The sequence below is a fragment of the Diabrotica undecimpunctata genome, chromosome 10 (genome assembly GCF_040954645.1).
Source record: "Diabrotica undecimpunctata isolate CICGRU chromosome 10, icDiaUnde3, whole genome shotgun sequence".
NCBI lineage: Eukaryota > Metazoa > Arthropoda > Insecta > Coleoptera > Chrysomelidae > Diabrotica > Diabrotica undecimpunctata.
Window position 1 is genome coordinate 17,480,405 of NC_092812.1, and position 21,515 is coordinate 17,501,919.

A 21,515-nucleotide genomic window follows, 5' to 3' on the forward strand; every position below is an offset into this window, starting at 1 on the left:
TCACTTCTACATATAAATAACACATAAAATATCAAACATTTTATTTTATCGCAATCAAAAATATCATGGAGAATTATACATGATATACGTGAATCCAAATTATACTATGGCAAACTCTGTAACCTTAATTCACTCGTTAACAAGTAGATTGTAGATTTTAAAGGCCTCATTTCAAAAGTATTTTGGAGTCGCCGTCGTCACTCTACACTACAGTTCAACAGATCTGGGCTCCTAAAAAAGCCTTTTGTCCTTTTTAGAGGTATATTTGTTTTTGGACCAGATTCTAAAAAGACCTAATTCAGGTATTTAAGACGTTGCATTGAATAGTTTCCCTGTAGTTGCAGATAATATGTTTAACCGTTTTCTTTGAGTGCAAGAGAAATCATTAGAATGCAGCAAACCGGCATATCTATGTTTCGTGGACCTTAAAAGGTAGTGGAGGTATCTCTCTTGCGTTTCGTACGCAAGAGAGATACCTCCAGGAATAATCCAATAAGAATCGACAGGGAGATTCCCTGAGTCCTCTATTGTTTAACCTAATTGTGGATGAAATAATAAAAAAGTAAGAAATAAAAAAGGATACCAAATGGAAGAAAAGCAACTTAAAATAATCTGCTATGCAGACGATGCAATATTACTCTCTCAAAGTGTAGATGATTTACAACGTATGCTGCACCAATTTAATATAACAGTCAGAAAATGTAACATGTTAATTTTCCCAAAAAAGACAAAATGCATAGTTATAACAGCAACTTTACTTAGATGTAAATTGGAAGGAAAGCTGGAAGGTCAGATAATAGAACAAGTGATGGAGTTTAAATATCTAGGCGTCATATTATTTAGCTACGGAAAGGTCGAAACAGAAGTGGAAGATAGAGCAAACAGAGCCGCAGGTTGCCTGAATAAAACGATATGAAGAAATAAAAATATCGGTAAAGAAATTCAGAAATGCCAGAAAGGCAGAATTTACAAAACAGTCATCAGACCAATAATGACATACGCGGCAGAAACACGATCTAACACAGAGAAAACAAAAAGGATGTTAGAAACAGCAGAGATGAAAACACTTAAAAAAATGGATGGTAAAATATTATGGGACAGAGCTAGAAGTACAGATATATGACGGAGATGCAAGATGGAAAACATCAAGGACTGTGTAAGAAATAGAAGAGTAGAATAGAACGATCATATAAGCCGAATGACAACAAATAGAGGAGTAAAAACGGCAAGAGACGGTTTCCCAGTAGAAAGACGATCAGTAGGAAGACCACGAAAACGATGGAACGACAGCTTACACAGACACATTGGCACATTTAAAATAGACAGAGTCATGTTTATATAAAAAGAATAAGAAGAAGTAGTAAAAGTTTTCTCTACATTTTTAAGGTTGCTGTTTAAAATTTATTTAGAAAAGATCTTTCAACTTGCAGAGATGCATGAAATATGGAATTTCCGAAATGCTGATGATACAGCTATCATAGCAGGCAACATAGAAGAATTACAAGAGATAGTAAATAATATTAATAAGTGGGAGAGGAATATGGTCTCAACATTAATATCACAAAAACGAAATTAATGATAATCAGCAGACAATCCCATCTGTAGACACATTTGCAAATAAACAACTAACTTACTGATATAGCTGAGAAATTTAAATATCTTGGAGTTACCTTAAACAGAAAATGGGACTGGGGCGAAAAAGTGAAGATAAGAGTAGCAATAGCTAGAAATACTTTTACCAAATGCAATAACTACCTTTGTCAGCTCGAAACTCTTTTGGGTGTACGTATTCACGTCCTAAATGTTACACATGATTAATAGTAATGTACGGTAGCGAGATCTGATCACTTAAAGTAGGATCGCTGAACCGTATTAAAGTATTCGAAATGTAATGTCTCAGAAGTTTGCTTAAAATTTCATGGGTCGACCATATTACAAATGAAGAGATTTTAAGGAGAGCTAATACCTAAATAGAGCTTCTCAGCATCGTTAAACAGCGAAAGGTTTCATATCTAGGCCATATTTTAAGATGCGATCTTTTAAAAATCATTTTAATGGGCAAAATTGAAGGTCGAAGGTCACAAAAGACACTTATGGCTCAGGGACATAAGAAACTGGTGCGACATACCTGATATCAATACAATAATAAGAAGGGCCGAAGAAGGCGTTACACCCAAAAGTTTTATTCACATAATGTTTTATTTAGAAAATGCAAGCATCAATTTTACACGTTGGACTATAATTAATTTAAAATTCACTCCAATTATATGATTATAATTGGAAGTGAATTAGTGGGATATGATTCTATAACACAACATAAGATAATTGTTGTGTTAGTTCCACTACTAATTTGAATTGTGTCAAAAAGGCTCCACATTCTAGCGATAGGCATGGCGATGGCCGAAAACGATGTCTCAATGACAGGAGTAACCGTTTCTGATACTTCTTTCTAATATGCCATGTGAGATGACCAGTTGACCAAGACAGTCATCTCCTTTCAACGCTATATTTGTCTATATTTTTCCTGCATAACCTATAGCTGATAATATGGTGGACCTCTTATTACGTGGCCAAGATATTGGAGTTTTTCTATCTTAATTTCATTAATTACTTCTGTTCCTTTTGATAGCCTTTACAAGACTTTATTTTTTTTATTGTGTTTTGGGTTAATACAAGAAATTAAGTTTTATTTCGATTTATATTAAGGCCATAGTGTCAGCAAGACGTGTAAGTGTGGGCATGTATTTTGGGTTTGTGTATGTGTATGTCATGTTACCACTTTTAGGCAAAAATGAAAACACCATAATTGAGACTGAAGAAACCTAAAACGCGGAAAAAAACATTAAAGAGCTGTTCCAAGGCGAAAGGGGAAAAGTAGAGTACATACCTTTTAAATAAGGAAAGAAAAGTACAGAAATTAAAAAGAAAGAAATACTACATGCGCTCAATACCACTCAAAATGGAAAAAGTCCTGGGCCAGACGAATTACCTATTGATATTCTTAAACTAATGGAAACTAAACACATGGACCTTTTCGTAAAGTTTTTTCAATGTGATATCTCAATCAGGGGGTATCTCCAAGGAATGGTTGAAGTCAATCTTTATTTACCTCCCTGATAAGACAAACGCTAGCTAGAGAATGCAGAGATCACCGTACCGTTAGACTGATGTCTCGTACAACTTAAGATACTCCTAAAGATCATAAACAAAAGTATGTATCAGAAACGCAGTTTTTATGCCGTAAAGGCATCGCTACACGAGAAGCTCTCTTTACATTCATGGTATTATTCCAGAGATGCTTAAATGTTAACCAAAATATGTACGTCTGTTTGATAGATTGTAGGGCGTTTGATCAAGTCCATCACAAACAGCTTATAGAAGTCCTGAAAGCAAAACAAATAGACTGCAAGAACCTTCAGTCTCTCTGTTCTTGTTGTTTAGCGGTTTCTAGTTTTTATTTCATTACATCTCTTACGTTCTGACAAACTACGGGTCTTTTAAAGAGTCATAATCCAGGTTCTATCTGGCTCACTAATGAGTTGTGTTCCGATGAGACGACTGCTCCTGGGAAGGTCTTCGTCGAAGTCAAGCTGTTCTTGAATCGTTCTTTAATGAAAGTAAAGTCTATCTGGTTTCTGATGATGTTGTTGGCTGTATCTTTAGTTGAGTTTCACGTATAAAGTCGTCTCGAGGGAAATCTTAACCAGGTGTTAGCAATGGTAAAATCTATAGAAGAAAAATACATCTATAGTTATTGACATATCTACAGCCGTTACTTGATATATTTAATTCATCTGCTAGTATTTATTTGGTTATAACTTATAACAGCTGGCCCATTATCTTCTATATTTAAGAAAGGTTTTCTTCACTCAATTTGCCCTGCTCGGAGCACTGAAAAGTTACTACTCAATTTATAGCTACCCCTTACACACCCAGTCGCAGAGCAGCAATTATTTAGGTACTTACGTCATTTACATAGTTCATTTAACACTTGATAAATGCAGCAATAATCATATGTAGTATGGTGTTTGTTACATAAAGATGTATAGTCTTATATTCATACACTTTAAATGAACAATATCAAAGTACGTAATATACAACTGGTAGCAAATTTGTACTTTTGGATGACCCGGTATATTTATATATATATATATATATATATATATATATATATATATATATATATATATATATATATATATATAGCAAAAATTTAGTCCACCAAAAACATTAGCAAATAGTTTAGTTTTTTACTATTTTACCTATGATCTAGACAAATTATTTGTTTATAGTACCTGACGTAGCTCCTATTAGTTTCAAAATTTACACTATTGTGAAAATTTTTATATGCATTATGATTGTAAAATGTGTTGTAATATGTACAATGTGTTTATTAAATTAACCGCAGCTTTTTAGTGCGACCTCCTAGTTAGCAAACTGTTTCGCGTAATTCTTTCCTAAAATGTTTTATGTTTTCAGTTATGTTACAATGGGTATAGATCTCGGAAATCTAGCTGCCTTAAGAACGTTTAGGGTACTTCGAGCCCTCAAAACTGTCGCTATTGTACCAGGTAAGCTTTTAAACAATTAAGTAATCTAGAGTTTTATAGAAACATGCAACGAAAGAACGAACACTATTTTGCCATACATGCGACTTTACCGTGCACCCTTACAATGTAACAGCAAATCTTAACTCAATTCAAATTCAATTTCAATTTAGTTCAATTACAAGCAATATGTAACTTTTATACCTATCCTGTTTTCTCACTTGTTTATTAGATTTTCGTGCATTTTAAAACCTTTCCACCAATCCAGCTATTAAATGAATCCTAGTTTCTTACTACTCATTTGTACCTGTTCAAATTTTGACATTTCTGCCTGATCTCATTTTGGTCATTATCCATATTCCGATTTTCTAGCATCTCAACGCCTTTCAGCCATAAGTCATCACCTCTTACTATCAGAAAAACCGATCTACTCGCTTATTCTAATTTAAAGTCATATATCCTGTTACGTTTATTTTTGTTTGCCAGGTCAGCTTCTAGTTTGAACCATGAACTAACTAGCACGCACATCAAAATGTGTATACTAACCCTCTGAGATATCGAGCCGATCTATTTATTTTATGAAAATTTTTTGTTACTATCCAGTTGTTTTTCAAAGTAACTGGTCTCATGAAAATCAAATTAATATCGTTAACAAACCTTAGACCTGACTCATTTTACCTTTTGCAAATGCTGAAAATTACAAAACATGTTGTTCTTCGTTGCACTTCTCTACGTACTTTAAGAGTAATATTAGTAATTTATCATAATTATGTTAATTACAATGTGTTCATTAAGTGTGGAAACAGTCTATTATCTCATGACTTAATTAATTTCAGAGTTACAGCTGGAGTTATAAAAACTGGAGTATTCAGATGTAGGCGGGCATGCAGACTTTAGTAGTTTTAGTTCTTGTTTTACTTAAATTAAAGTTATGCCACGCTTTAAATGCTTCGTATGAAGGATTTAAACTCATTTGAATTAATGTCTGCATAACCACAACGATCAGCAAGGCACAATTTTACATTATTCTTCTCAAAAATAAGTTGTAAAAACCTAATTAGATCTTAAGCTTATTGATCTTTAGAACATGTATATGCAAACCTAGTAAAGTTTAGGTAAAGTTTTTCCTCCAAAACCACCAATAGTGTCAAACGAGACGATTCCATATGATTCTTTGGCTGGTCCTAAATGTAATAAACCACCAATGTCTCGTCTTCTTCTTGATTTATTTTTCTTTAAAATATCACACTGGTTACAAAATTCTGATATAACTGCATCCATATGTTTAAAATAATAAAAAGGTCTTTGCTATCATATACCCAATTCCAATGAGACCTTAGTGAGAATGAATTTTTTTAACCAACTGTAATCCAAAGTTCTTAGATATGAAAATACATTATTTTTTTCTTAGTTTTTTTATAAAGAAGTTCATCCTTTTTAAATGTACGTTTGTCTAATGATAGCTTATTGCGATTATTTTGTTGATCATCTTTTAGGTCTTGGATGGTTATTAAATTAACCAGTTGTAGTATATCCTCGTTATGCGATAGTCCAAAACAGGGTTTCTTGAAAGAGCATCAGCTTGTTGGTTCATTTTGATTGGAGAATAAATAATAGTAAAGTTATTAAGAGAAATAGTACACTAGGTCTATAAGTTCTTCATCATATATAAGTTTTTTAAGATATTCTAGCAACTTATGATTTGTAATTACCTAAAACTTTACCCTTTTAAACCAATGCTGCCAATAACGTAGCGCTTCTCTTTTTGCGAGACACTCCAAATAAACTGCTTTTTTCTTTGCTTGTAATGGTATGTATTTCTTTCCATCGTGTGCAACACACCATTGTCTTGAATCTGTTTCAAATCTGCTTCAACTCCTAAAGTACTGGCATCTGTAAATAAAAACGTTCTTTCTGTGGTTCAAAAATTGACCAAATTGGACTCTGAGGTATTCTTTGATTTGGATAAAGGTTGCCTTGCATTCATCTGTGAGTTTGAACTTTGTTTTATTACGTCGTAAAAGATTATGGATGGGCTCCAGAGTCCTCGTATGATCTGGAATGTATTTATGATAAAAATTTAATTTAATAATTTATAAAATTGTTTTTGATTTTGAGGTCTCGAAAAATGTTTAATAGATTTTAATTTATCATGATGAGGTCCAACAGAATTGTAAGTCAGAATGTGGCCTAAATAATTCTCAGAAAACTAAGCGACTTAGTTTAATCACTAGTAAAGCGACTTTATAATTAAACCTAGAGCTAAGATTAATACCATTACAGGAATTAATATTAAACTAAACAGTCTTCCGGGTTGAACCGCGTCGATTATCATTTCACCGAGCTTTCGACATCCTCTTCGATGTCTTGTTCAAGGCTTTTGGTGTCTAAGTCTCCCGAGTCTCCAGACACTACTACACTGATCACTAACCACTGCATTACTTAGTAACGAATTGGTCATTTGTTTCTTCCTATAGAGGCCTCCATACTAGTACATATGTACAGTTCCTTATGACACACTATACAATCCCCTCTAATTAGGTGTCTGATATATATTAGCTTACGCTCTTTGATCGTTGGCATCAGCTCTTTGTTCTTTTGCATTATGGCTCTTCTGGTTGAGGAACCAGTTGTCGCAGCTGTAGAGAAGGATTGAGCTAGATCATGCCTGGTGAAGTTCTTTATGTCGATAAACGTTTTCCTATTCTACTCTATTCTCGATGGGATTTCTTTTGAAAATCACTACTTATTGGTGCTTCCACACATCCAACAGCATCGTTGAACAAGTGTTCATTGAACAAGCATCGTTGAACACTTGTTCAACGATGCTGTTGTGTATTTGAATAGCAGCTTGTGTTTGCGCTTGAATAAAACCATAAGTTTTCTCTTGGTCATGTTTTTTATATAGGCCATAACGCTCGCTGTATTCTACAATATCGTCTATAAGTTGCTGGAATTCAGGAAGTCTGTTGGTAATAATGACTGTATTGAGGCACATCTCATAGTATTAATTGTTGATTTTGATTCGAAGATATTTTTATACTACAGATAAAAGAGTAATGGGAATGTGCACCCCTGTCGTCCCCCTTTTCTTATGGCTCTCTCCTCCGATATGCTATTCCCCACCTAATAACTTGGTCATTTAAACACAATTGCTCAACTGTTTACACACTAGCGCCTACATTTTTTTCCATCCTCTCATGATTTCGTCAATATGTACTTTAAATATTGTAAGATAAATGCAGCAGCCTTGGTGTAGCTCCTTATTAAAAGCACAGTTAAGGGAGAAAATATTTTAGCAGAACTCATTATCTCTAAAAATTCATTATTTAGAACATAATTCTAAATTTCATGAATTCAGTTTGAGTGAGCACTATAGTTTTTTGATTGAAATATTTTAATATGCCTTTTTTAGATCTAAGCAAATTAAGTCTTTCTAAAATTCTCAAGGGAACCTGAAACGAATGGATATTGAATCTGCCCGTAAAAATACTCATAACTCTCTTTTAGATTTGAAAATAACGGCATATATTTTTTCCTCTTCTCTGTAAGCACTTATAAATCGAAATATTGTCAGTGACATCAGGAATTCAGCAAACGTGTGTAAGCCTTATCGTTTGAAGGGTAAGCTAGTTCCAAACAAACACAAAAAATGTGAGAATATTCAGGTGTTGGTTATATAGGAAAATCCCATAGCTTATCTAGACATTTTAAATTAATTCAAAAAGGACTTTTTCATATTACATTTTGATTAAATATAAATATATTTATATAATTGATATTTCCTCTACTTGTAGGATTGTAGCATTGTTAATCATTTTATGAGATTGTTTTGAGTAAACACAATAATTATTATCTAAAATGGATTAAATTTGATTTTAAAAACATTCTTTATGAAAACGATTCACTTTTTAATTCCAAAAAAAAACAAAATGTAACCCAATCATACATGAGAGAATGAATGAGATGGATCCTCCAAAACATATTTATAACCAATGAATAGATGGAGTGAAAAGGAGAGGCAGACGCAGAGCACCATTTAAGGATCAGGTGGAGGACGACTTGAGAATGTTGGGAGTACGAAACTGGAAAGCCAAGGCGAAGAATAGGAGAGAATGGAGACTTATCCTTGAGCAGGCTAAGACCCACCATGGGTTGTGGAGCCAATGATGATGATGAATCCGAGCATACGCGCTTTAAATGCATCAACCGCTTTTTTATACAACGAGATACATTAAATATTTTAATAGAATGGACTTTGGTTAAAAGTTTAGGGTTAAAAGATCAATGACCCATGAATTCCATATTCTAAGTTTTTAAAAAGACCTTGCATTAATATTGCGTCATCCGTCTTCTGCAGTTGGATTTTCTCAATTTTATGTACAATTCTGACAGCACAATGATAATATTTAATTTACATAAAAAGGTAAAAGAGTTTAGGTCGACTACCAAGAGAACGACTTTTCACACCATGCTGAACACGGATGGCAAACTGCTAGAATCAACGGAAGATAAACTGAAAGAATGGGAAAACTATATTAAAATTCTTTTTCACGACGTACGAGAAGAACCAAGATTGGAAAATAACAACGAAGGGCCAACAATTCTGAAATCTGAAATCATAAATGCAATTAATCATCTTAAAACAAATAAAAGCCCAGGTCCAGACGGAATATACCCAGAACGTTAAAATTAATCAGCGAAGAAAATATCGAAATATTTGTCCTTTTATTCAATCGCATTTATGATACAGGTAAAATACCCCAAGATTGGCTGGAGTCAATATTCATCCCACTACCAAAAAAGCCAAACCCACAACACTGCAATGAGTTCCGTCTGATAAGCCTTATGAGTCATGCAGTAAAAGTCCTACTAAAAATCGTACATAATCGTATCTATAGAAAGTGCGAAACAATCATCGGAGACGATCAGTTTGGATTCAGAGCCGGCATGGGAACGAGAGAAGCCCTGTTCAGTTTACTAGTTCTCGCCCAAAAATGCTACGACCAACAGAAAGATATATTTATATGCTTTATAGACTTCGAAAAAGCATTTGATAGAGTAAGACACGACCTACTATTAGAACGTTTGCAAGAAGTCGGTTTAGATGGAAAAGACATCAAATTCTTAAAAAACTTGTACTGGAACCAAAACGCCAGAGTTAGGATCGAAGGTTCCACATCCGCAGAAGTAGAAATTAGGAGGGGAGTTAGACAAGGATGTGTTCTGTCGCCTCTGCTGTTTAATCTTTACTCCAAGTTTCTATTTAAAGAAGCATTGGAGGATTCCAAGGATGGAGTCAAGGTGAATGGCGTAATTATCAACAGTATCAGATTCGCCGATGATACAGTGTTAATTGCGGATTCCGACTTAGGTCTACAACGACTCATCGACAAGACCAACTCGACCTGTGAGCAATTTGGTATGAAAATAAACATTAAAAAAACCAAAGTGATGGAAAGTCAATCCGAAAAAACCAAAACGTACCTCAACCTTGCACAATAAATGGGCACATTTTAGAACAGGTCAATAGATTTAAGTACCTGGGATGTTTGATCGATAGCAGCCTAAATCCTGATCTAGAAATAAGATCGAGAATAGAACAGGCCAGAAAATCTTTCGAAAAAATAAAAAAACTGCTTTGTGATTCTCGAATAAAACTCGAAATTCGACTACGTTTATCAAAATGCTACATCTGGTCGACTCTTCTATATGCAGTTGAAACGTGAACCCTTAAAACATCAACCGTAAATAAATTGGAGGCCTTTAAAATGTGGATCTACCGGAGAATACTCAAAATTTCATGGACATCGCATAGCTCAAACTAAGAAGTGCTGCATAGAATAGGCAAGGAAAGAGAACTTTTTAACACAGTAAAAGTTAGAAAAACATCATACCTAGGCCACATACTGAGAAATAATAAGTACCAATATGCCCAACTTATAGTGAAAGGAAAAATCGAGGGAAAGAGAGGCCTAGGAAGGAAAAGACTATCGTGGCTCAGAAACATCCGACAATGGACAGGGCTAAATTTTGAACAGCTAATAAGAACAGCTGAAGATAGAGAAGAGTTTAAAATTGTAGTAGCCAACCTCCATTGAGGAGAGGGCACTTTAAGAAGAAGAATGATAATATTTCATTTATAATAGATGGTTCTACGTTATGCTAATAGCATTGAATTTTGAATAGACAACCGCATGCTTTTATCTTCTTGGATTGCAACCTTTTTTATTTTCAATTAGTTCGTTTTGGAAGACCTGTATACTGTGAATAATATTTAGTTGGGTGTTCCATTCATCCCATGGCTCTACAGTAAAATTAGAGCCCTGGCCTCCCTCATCTAACCTTTCCATCTGTACAGACCGTAGTCATTCTCGTCCGCGATCGACTGCCAAGGAGATTTCTGGCGTCCTCATGCATATCATCCTCCCATCGCTTTCTCGGTTTTTAGTAGGCCTCTTCCCCTGCATTGTTGCATTCAACAGTTTTTTGAAAGCCTGTTTTCTTCCATCCTAAATACATGGCCTGCCCATTTGTATCTGATTCGCCACCGATTATTTAACGATATTTAAAATCTGGTTCAGTTTAGGCATTAAATGGTATCGGTAACGTAACACATCCATATCTGAAACCACGCTTAATAGAAACTTTAGCTGAAACCTCTTGATCCGCCTTAATACAAGCGGTCTGATTGTAGTAAAGATTTTTCAGCAGTCTAATGTCATACGTGTCCAGAACAACAGAGCAATAAAATAGTAGTATATGTACTAATATCAAAGGTTTTTTCGAAATTTATAAAACATACACAAATATATGTTTTTTTAAGACTACTCGCATGCAAAAAAGAGCTTCTGAAGTACCCCTACTGTTTTAGAAATGAAACTGTTTATCACCAGTTATCCCCTCACAAAGTTTATATATGCGACATTGCAATATTTTCAGAACAAATTTGACCGTGTGACTCATTTAACTAAAAAGTCGATAGTCGCTACACTGTCTGGCATTCCTTTTCTTGGGAATAGTTATAAATATTGATTCTAACCAGTTGTCTGGTAATTTACCGCTGTATATCTTGTTAAATAAAGAGGTGATAATTACAACAGTCTCATCGTCTAATAGGTACTCCGTCAGTTCCAGAAGCCTTCCTTCATTTCTCTGAAATCTTCCTTCATCAGTTTCTGAATTTCTAAACAGGATTCTTGTAGTCATAGGTCTCGTGCTACATTAATTCTTTTTCGGATTTCTTTATGTTTTTTTACATTTAAGACGTCTTGTTTCATCCGGTCATTTTTAACTGTTCGTGTACTGTTTTCTCGAGATGCACTGATTATTGTTGTTTTCATTTGTTCCCAGCAATCATCTATGTTGTTGGTATCTTCTAGTCTTATTTCGTGGAACTTGTTAATTTCTTGAGAAACCTTATTTAGAGTGCAAATGTCTTGGGGTGCATCTAGTGATTTTTATTTGAGGTTTTCTGATTTTTACAGACTCTCTTTAGTCTGACTGTGATTCTAGAGCACAGTAGAGTATGGTGTGATCGAATATCGACATATGGGTAAGTCTTGACGGATTTTAAGCAATTTTTAAATCGTTTATTGACAGTTATATAATCAATTTGATTTCTTACAATATTGTCTCCTCGATCACTTGGATAGTCTACGTTTTGATAGACAAAACCATATATTCATAATTACAAATTTTTCCCCCTTGCAGAACTGCAACAACCGTTCTCCTCTTTAGAACATTTCGTTGTCCTAAACCAAACTTTCCCGTAATATTGAGAGCACCTTCTAATCCTACTTTTGCATTGAAGTCCTCCATGATAAGTGTAAGTTCGTGTTTTTTGTCATAGCTAAGGCTTCTGATAAAAGTTGGTAAAATGTTTCAATCACGGTATTTTCTTTGTCTGCAGTAGGTGCTTATGCTTGTATTATATTTATATCTACTAGAAATACAGCTAATTAAATTAGAATTACTCGATCTGATAATGAACAAATTTTCTTACAGACTTTTCTAGATATTTATTTAGTATGACCACTACAATGTTTTGATCTGACTTATCGTTTGTCCCAGAGTAAGATATCTGATAATCTTGAGAATTGTACTATCCGTTGTTCAGCCATCTTATTTCGTAGACTCTTAATACAGAAATATTGAGTCTGTCCATTTTAAGTAAGAGGTTTCTAAGCTTTCCTGCTTCATTTAACGTTTTAACATTCCACGTGCATATTATAATTCTTTTAGGTTTATTTAACTTTCGTAAATTTTTATAGGGATGTCGTTTGTTGCCGACTGGGGAAGCATTAGGATCTTCCTCTGTCTTATCTTGGGGTCCGAACCATGATCAGTAACTGCTATTTCCTTGGAATATCCTTAGGGCTCTTTAATATAGTGGATTTCCGTTGCCTCCTACATCTCATGCCGTAGGTCGTTTATCGGCTAATTCGCCTTTTGGGACAATTTTTTATTACAGGGACAAGGAGGTACCCTAATTTTCTTCTCAGTTCATTCACCCAAAGCTGTTGTCTATCAAGAGAGGGTCTGCAGTCCTGGCACCCCGGCAGTCAGTTGGTAAAATAAAGGGGGGTTAGATTATACTTACTTAATGACGGCAATACTCGCCATGTCACAATACTTTCCTTAGGTTATTGTAGCGTTTTATAAGGTACGCTTTCCTAAGGCATACCCATACAAGAATTACTAAAACAACATCTAGTATAATTGATTATACAGAACTATCTGATCATGAAGCAGTATATACCAAGTTTAACAGTCTTAACAAACCATCCTCGAAAACCCAACGTTTAGGTAGGAGTGTTTCCGCTCAGAACTTCCGTAAATTCCAAAATTTGTGCTTGACTTCTGGGTGTCACTTTCCTTCTATAGACGTGGGCTATAATTTCAGTGATTTTTTAGATAGGCTTGTCTTAATTTTCAAAAAGGCATTTCCTTTAATTACAATCAAGTCAAAACATCACAAAACCCTGGCAAAGGTATCCGCATATCAGCCAAGAATATGCGTTCACTACTGCACATCTAGAAATTTACTACCAACGTCTTTGTCACTGAATATATCTCCAAGTACAGAGGATCCTATCTAAAAATTATCAAAACAGCTAAAATAATGTACTATTAAAATCATCTGGGAAGCTCTAAAAATGTTGCAAGAGAAACGATCTTCGAAATAAGACTAACACAGCTCAAACATTTTCTCTTCCAAATCCTGAAAATCTAAATAATTACTTTGTTAATGTAAGCAAAAATATTACATTAACTATTTTGCCACAACAAGATCCTATTTTCTATCTCCCCAGTTCAAAAAAGGTCTCGAATTCATTCTTTATAAGACCAGTTGATAAATCTGAACTGATCCAAACAATCAGTAGTATCAAAAGCAAATCTTCCTGTAGTACTGATCTACTATCCATAAAAATTTTCTTAAATTTCCCAAAAAATGTGTTGGAAGTCCTGGTCTCACTAATTATTCCTTTGAAAAAGGTGTATTTCCAGAGTGCCTAAAGACAGCTACTATAATTCCTCTTCATAAGGGTGGTGAAAAATCGAATGTCTGCAACTATAGACCAATTGACTTACTACCAGTCCTATCCAAAATTATTGAGAGACAAAAGCCCTACTAATGTCCTTTCTAGTTGAAAACAACATTTTATCACAAAGTTAGTTCTACTTTTTATCTAATAAATGTACTACTTTTTCTATACTGCTTGAGGTCTATCAAGCACTAAACAATAATATTTACACTGCCACTTTTTTTGTGACTATACCAAAGCTTTTGATTGTGTAAATCACATTTTGATAAAAAAACTAAATATCTACGGCATTCGACGTATTTCTTTGAATTGGTTCCAATCTTACTTAGGGAATAAGAAACAACTAGTTAGAGCACATAATACTGACTCTAGTCACAAACACATTTATGTGGAGTACCACAAGGTTCAGTATTGAGTCCTCTGAGTTTTCTTATCTTTATAAATGACATCACTAACTCAAAAATCGATGGAAATTTTTTTCTTTTTGGTCTGGAGGAACTCTAATACTGCAACTCTTCATGCAACCATAACTTATGATCTACTGGTCCGACTCTAATTTATTCTCTCTTAACGTGGATAGGACAGTAGCATTATCCTGTAATAGCTTCAACCCTTGCTTCTTAATAACGGCCAGATCAGTACCGTTGATTCTGTAAAATTTCTTGGTATTTTATATACAGCAACCTTAAATGGTCCCTTAATCTCTATTTGTTAATTAAGAAACTAGCATCAACGTGCTATGCAATAATATCTATTTCGAAGGTACAGCTGTCCAATCTGATGTTATTTTTAAATTACAAAAAAAAAGCACTAGTGTTTCGTTGGAGTTGGTGTTACCATAAATTTCGGCTTTCTGTCATACTTGTTAGCTTGGCACGTATCACGGAGTTTTGATAACGTCTTCGATTTATTTCTTTAGCGTAGCTAGTAGTAGCTTATTTGGGCTTCGGTTTCGTTAATTTCTCTTTGGTTAGTCTTCCCTTGGTGGTAGTTCTCTATAATTTCTTTTTCTCTCTGCGCTGCTATCTTCTAGAAGGCTGTTACATTTGACAAGATCGAATGCGGAATTTTCAAAAGTTTCTCGTAGAATATTGCATAGGGATTTGTAGAGTTCATTATTCTCGAACAGAATGGCGTATTTCTTTTTTGGATCTATATTGTTCTTGAAATAATGAAAAATGTCGTTGTTAAGATTGTTTTTTTCCAGTTTGACATGCATTCTCTTCTTTGTTACAAAACTTTCTCTGTTAGTGGTTTTGCCGTGTTGTAATTTACTATCTTGAAAATTATTTGATTATTGTAACAATTTAGTGGTTTCTCGCTAATTGGAATTCTCATTATTGGATTTTGTGCCGTGGAATATTTGGTTACATCTGTATTGTTATCTTTTTGTAAGTATTGGAAGTTTGATGGATGAGCTTTGAATTTTTGCTGTTTGCTGTCTTTATGTAGGATTTCATCTATTATCTTCATTTCTCCGGGAGTTAACGTTGCCGTCTTTTTTGAATGATTTTGTCTAAGTCGCCTAAAGGGGTTGATGGATTCGAAATTTGTTAAGATCGTATAGGGAACTGGGGTGATGGATCATAGAGATATCACCGTCAGCTTTGTTACACCGTCATTCCTTCGTGTGAATTGGTGTTGGATTTGCCTTTTTTATATATTACTTTGTAGTCAAATTTCTCTCCGTAATTTGTTCAATCCACAGAATAACACACGGCAGAAGCTACTTCAAAAATCACGGAATTTTAACTACATGTTTTTCCAGTAAGACTCAATCATGACTACTTCACCAGAATTTCAGCCTTTGATGTGTATTTACCGATCCCGTTTACTGAGTTAGTCAAGAAATCTATATTATATTCGGCAAAAAAATATACAACCATCTTTATTTGCAACTTAAACCTACAACTTCTTTCCATAAGTTCCGTAAATTGACAAAAGCCTATCTATCTGAAAGCCTATCTATCTCTAAATTTTAAATGTATTATTGTTATTTTTCTGACTTTTTGTATGCTTTGTCCATAAAATTGTACAATTTTTAGTAACAATAAAGCATATTTCTATTCTCTTCTATACTACACCCACCAGTATCGCCGCTGCTTGTTCACCGGCTAGCAATATATTCGCAACTAACCTTCATATCTGAAGGCCATCCAGTATCCACCACCTGTGACCCCGCTGGTAGCCTACAGCTCAGCCTCAGCTCTTAATACGTCTTTTAATAATTTTAATAGAGTTCGTTGATGTCCTATTTCGAAGAACTTCTTCGTTTATGGTTCTGCTGGTCCACGATATCTTGAGTATTTGTCGATACAACCACATTTCACACAGGGTGTAAATTAAACTTTTAAAAAAGAATTAATAGTTTTAAACAGTTATTTAAGTTTAAACAGTTTTTTTATTATTTCACAAAAATTAAAACAATTTTAACTTTGTTTTTAAAGTTAGTAACTTCCCTGGTGTTAAGACATCATAGATCTCGTTAAAACCACGTACTATCAAAATTTTATTTTCTCAGAATGATTTTCATGACTAATAATCTAATTTTTATTTTTGTTCTGTTTTCTTTCTCAATTTTATACGTGACTGCCGACTCTGTCTTTCCCGCGAACTGAAACGAACATCTGCAAATGACACTATGGTGCTTGATCGTCTTATTGATCGGGAACATTTCAAGGAATTCTTAATAGTCGGGTAAAAGATTTTCAAATTTGGTCAAGGACCACGTAGGCGGATAAGAGACGCCGCGACGTGGGTTGAGCTGTTGTTTGTTTAAAAACAGTTCAAGGTAAAAGATAGTTTGTTTGTATATCAACAGTTCGAAATGAAAAGGAGTTTTCATGTGCTGAGGCTTAATAAATAGTACAGTAAATGGCACATAAACAAAACACTAATTAAATTATTAATGATTTTGTTTAATGTTAACTTTTATATACTAATTACAAACGGAAATTTTTTTATGTGTAATTCAATATTTGTATTTTTTTACTACCGTCGTCTAATTTATATATCCATTTATCTGGGTACAGTTTTTTAATTATGATAGGTAACTATTTCGAAACTATTTTATTGGAACAATTATTACATTGGAGATTCTTTATTTTCATCATCATCAGTAGCTCGACAACCCTTTCTGGGTCCTGGCTTGTTCTAGGATTTTCCGCCATTCTGTTCTGTTCCTTGCTTTGTTTTTCCCTTTGGTAATATTAAGTGATTTCAGATCTTGTTCCACTTGTTCCATGTATCTAAGTTTGGGTCTTCCCTTTGACCTTCTCCCTACTGGTGTTTGCCTCATTATATGTTTTGGTGTTTCAGTCTCCAACATCCATTCAACATGGCCCATCCAGCGCAGACGTGCGATGTTTATGGATGTTATGACCTCGGATTCATTGTATGCTGTGTATAGTTCAAAATTATATCTTCTGCGCCATATGTCATTTTCTTTCACCCCCTTATATATGTGTCTAAGGATTTTTCGTTCAAACGTACCAAATAGGTTCTCATCGCTTTTCGACATTGTCCATGTCTCTGATCCATATACTAGGACCGGTTTTATCAGGGTCTTGTATATTTTGCATTTGGTTTTTCTTGTGATGTTAGATCTTAGATGTTTAATTAGTCCATTATATGTTTTATTAGCGATATGTATACTTCTCTTAACTTCTTCACTGACATTGTTATCTGCGGTAACTAGTGAACCTAGATATGTAAAATTTTTCACGCTTTCGATGTTATAGTCTCCTTTAGTCAGATTCTGTAGGTTTCTTTGGCCTGTCGATTTGCTGGCCTTCATGTATTTGGTTTTTATTTCTTTAATGTTGATTCCACTGTTTTGTGCCGCTCTTTCTATCGCAATAAGTGATTCTATCATCCCTCTTTCGCTTCTAGCTATGATATCAACATCGTCTGCAAATGCCAATATTTGTACACTTTTTGTTATTATTGTTCCTCTGGTGTTTACTTTTGACTCTCTAATTATTTTCTCCAATGCGATGTTGAATAGAATACAGAATAGGGCATCTCCCTGTCGTAGGCCCGTTCTCACATAAGTATCTGTTAGTGCGTTTTGAATTCGAATTTTGCTTTGTACTTTAAATGTTTCTTTTACTATATCAATGAGTTGAGTTGGAATATTAAACTCTTTCAGTGCATGGATCAGAAATTCTCGATGGATGCTATCATAGGCACTCTCAAAATCAATCAAAAGATGATGTGTGTCTATATTAAATTCACTAGTCTTTTCCAAAATTTGCCTCAAGACGAAGATCTGATCTATTGTGGACTTCTGCCTGCAGAAACCACATTGATATCCCCCAACTATTTGTTCCGCATATGGTCTTAATCGGTCATACAAAATATTTGACAGTATTTTATATGCCACAGTTAGTAGCGTTATTGCCCGGTCGTTTTTACATTGAAGCTGATCTCCCTTTTTCTGTAGTGGGATAATTACGCCGGTATTCCAGTCTTGTGGCAGTTGTTTATTATTCCATATGTTCACTATTAGTTCATATATAACAGACCTTCTTTTTCTCACTTTTTTTAATAAATTTGTTTGATTTTTGTTCATTTTTCTAAACGCATTCCACCCATTACAACATTTAAAACTCATTGCGTTTATGTGATTTTTGTGAAAAAGTGACTGTGGGGTGGAAATGCACCCCACGATTTGTGGACAAAATATTTTGATGATAAAGTTGGTAACGAAAAAGATGCTTATAAACCTGAAATGATACTTTATTATAACAAAACATAAGAAGCTATTGACGTAGTGGACAAAATAGCACAACAATACACAACTCAGCGCCAGACACGCGATGGCTCATGGTAATCTTTTATCAGCTATTAGATATTTCAAGTAAGACTCATAATGCAATTAAAGAGATGGATAGACTATCAATAGACATTATCGGAATAAACGAAATGAGATGGACAAACTCAGGGCAATGTGAAATTAACAATCATCACATATATTATTCAGGTAACCCCAATGGAAGACACGAAAATGGAGTAGTTATAATCTTAAATCAAGAAACTGCCAGACATCTTAAAAACTTTGTACCCATATCGGAAAGAATACTCCTCCTTCAACTTGATACCTACCCAATAACAACTAACATTATCCTGGTATATGCCCTTGAAACACCTTCCCAAAAAGGATCTAACCTTGATTATGGGTGATTTAAATGTAAAGATTGATAGGGGACAATCGGGAGAATTCATAGGACAGTTAGGACTTGGAGGAAGAAATGAGCGAAAAGACCGATTGGATAAATTTGTACCAAAAGAAGAGTTTGTAATTACTAACACTTCAAACTCTCATACAGAAGATTATACACGTGGAAATCACCTCAAGATACTTCAGGCCACATAGTCAGAAATAAAATAGATTACATTATGATTAATAAAAGAATACCCAGGAGCCGATATTAAGTCAGACCATAACCCACTGATTTGCAAAATATGGGGTCAGGCTAAAGAAGATTCAATGTAGTGTCAACCCAAAATACGATATCAGGCTACTCAAAGACCAACGCACAGAACAGAGTGTCAAACAGTATACAGGGTGTTTCAAAAAGCTATGTCATAAATTAAATAGCGCATTCCGGGGACAAAAATAAATTGATTGAATCCAACTTACCTCCAAAAAAAGTTACAGCCCTTTGAAGTTACAAAATAAAAATTGTTTTTTTGCATTATCTCATAAACTACTTGACATTTTGTAATAAAAATGAACACGTTACTCTCTTGTTCTGAAAGCATTCTTCATACAAAAGAAACAGCAAAATCTGAGAGCACAGAAAAATTTTAAGGGGGATGTGCAGCCCTAAACCCCCTCAAACTTTTGAGTACGTTCAAATCAAATGAATTTTGTGGCATCATTAGTTTAACACATTATTTTTAAATTTTTTTGCCTCGTATCACTTTTTTCAAAAAACAGTTTTTATTGAGTTACTGCTCTTTTACTGCAAGAAAAATTACGTGCAACTAAATAAATGGCTTAAATGAATTAACAAGTACAAAAAATGTCTATAACCTCTATAAATATGATATTACAATAAATGTTCAAAATGACCCCCATTTTCTTCAATACACATTCGGTATCGTTTTAATAAGAAAAACCGAATGTGCTGAAAAATCATATTTTTCGGACGAAATTGATTTGCAGCTTCAATTATTCTAACCCTCAATATTTGTTCGTCCTCTATTGTTACAGAATAAACTTTCTCCTTTATAAACCCCCAAAAGCAAAAGTCCATGAGGTTAAGACCTGTACTTCTGGGTGGCCAAGAAATAGGTGCGTCACGACCACTTCCAATCCACCTACCAGGATACTGCCTGCAAAGCTATTCCCTGACTTTATTACTGTAATGCGGTGGAGCGCCACCTTGTAGAAACCACATATTTTGTCTTATTGCAATATTCACTTCTTCCAAATACTCTTGTAAATCGTTTGCCACGAACTGCAAATAATTATCGCCATTTAAATTGTTGGGAAGAAATACTGGGCCGATTAGATTTTTATCCACTATTCCTGCCCAAACATTAACTTTGAAAGTCCTTTGGTGATGAGTCGTTTTTTTGGCGTGAGGATTTTCGTCGGTCCAAATGTGCTCGTTATGATGGTTTGTTATTCTATTTCTACTGAAGGTAAACTCGTCGGTAAACAAAATATTTCTAATAAAATTAACATTTCGAGTGTTATCCATTAACAACCAATCGCAAAATCCAATCCTTTTATGATAATCTTCAACCAATAACTTTTGAACCGTTGTTAAGTGATAGGGTTTAAGCAGCTGATCTTTCAAACGCCTTCAAACCCTTACATGAGAAACATTTAGTTGAGCAGCTATTATCCTTGTACTTGTTCCAGGTACTTCTTCAATGATTTCTAAAATGTCTTCATCAGTTGCATCCATTATTGGACGACCACTATTGCCAGCAACTTGCAGTTGGAATGTACCCGTTTCCCGTAAACGACGATCAATGGTCAGAAATATTAAACTATAGAGATTTCAATAGACTATATTAATAATATAGAATAAACTATAAAGATTTCAATAAACTATCGAGAATCTCACCCACGAGATTCTCGATAGTTTATTGAAATCATAATTTAATCTGATCCAACTTACTCAAAGTTAAATGCGTATGTGCCATTTCCTGAAATCTGTAGGCCATTGTAATACCAAAATTTTTAATATTAATTTTACTCACACAATAAATGATAGCTTCAAATTATTGACTATTATTGATGGAACTGCTTGTAATTACATATTGTATCCGTAGAAACTAATTGTAATTTTATGGCCAACTAGAAAAAAACTAGTTTTTCGAAAAAGTGATAAGAGGAATTTGATTTGAAGGTACTCAAAAGTTTGGGGGGATTTAGGGCTGCAAACCCCCTTAAAATTTT

At 34.3% G+C, this 21,515-nt stretch overlaps 1 protein-coding gene across 1 annotated transcript in view; it reads left to right on the plus strand.

Annotated features, from left to right (window-relative positions):
• Window positions 1–21,515, plus strand: part of para (sodium voltage-gated channel paralytic) — a 454,557-nt gene that overhangs the window by 300,282 nt on the left and 132,760 nt on the right. The window contains exon 8 of the mRNA XM_072545653.1: window positions 4,480–4,571. Within this exon, the coding sequence (XP_072401754.1) occupies window positions 4,480–4,571 (92 nt within the window). The remainder of the gene's footprint in view (window positions 1–4,479; window positions 4,572–21,515) is intronic.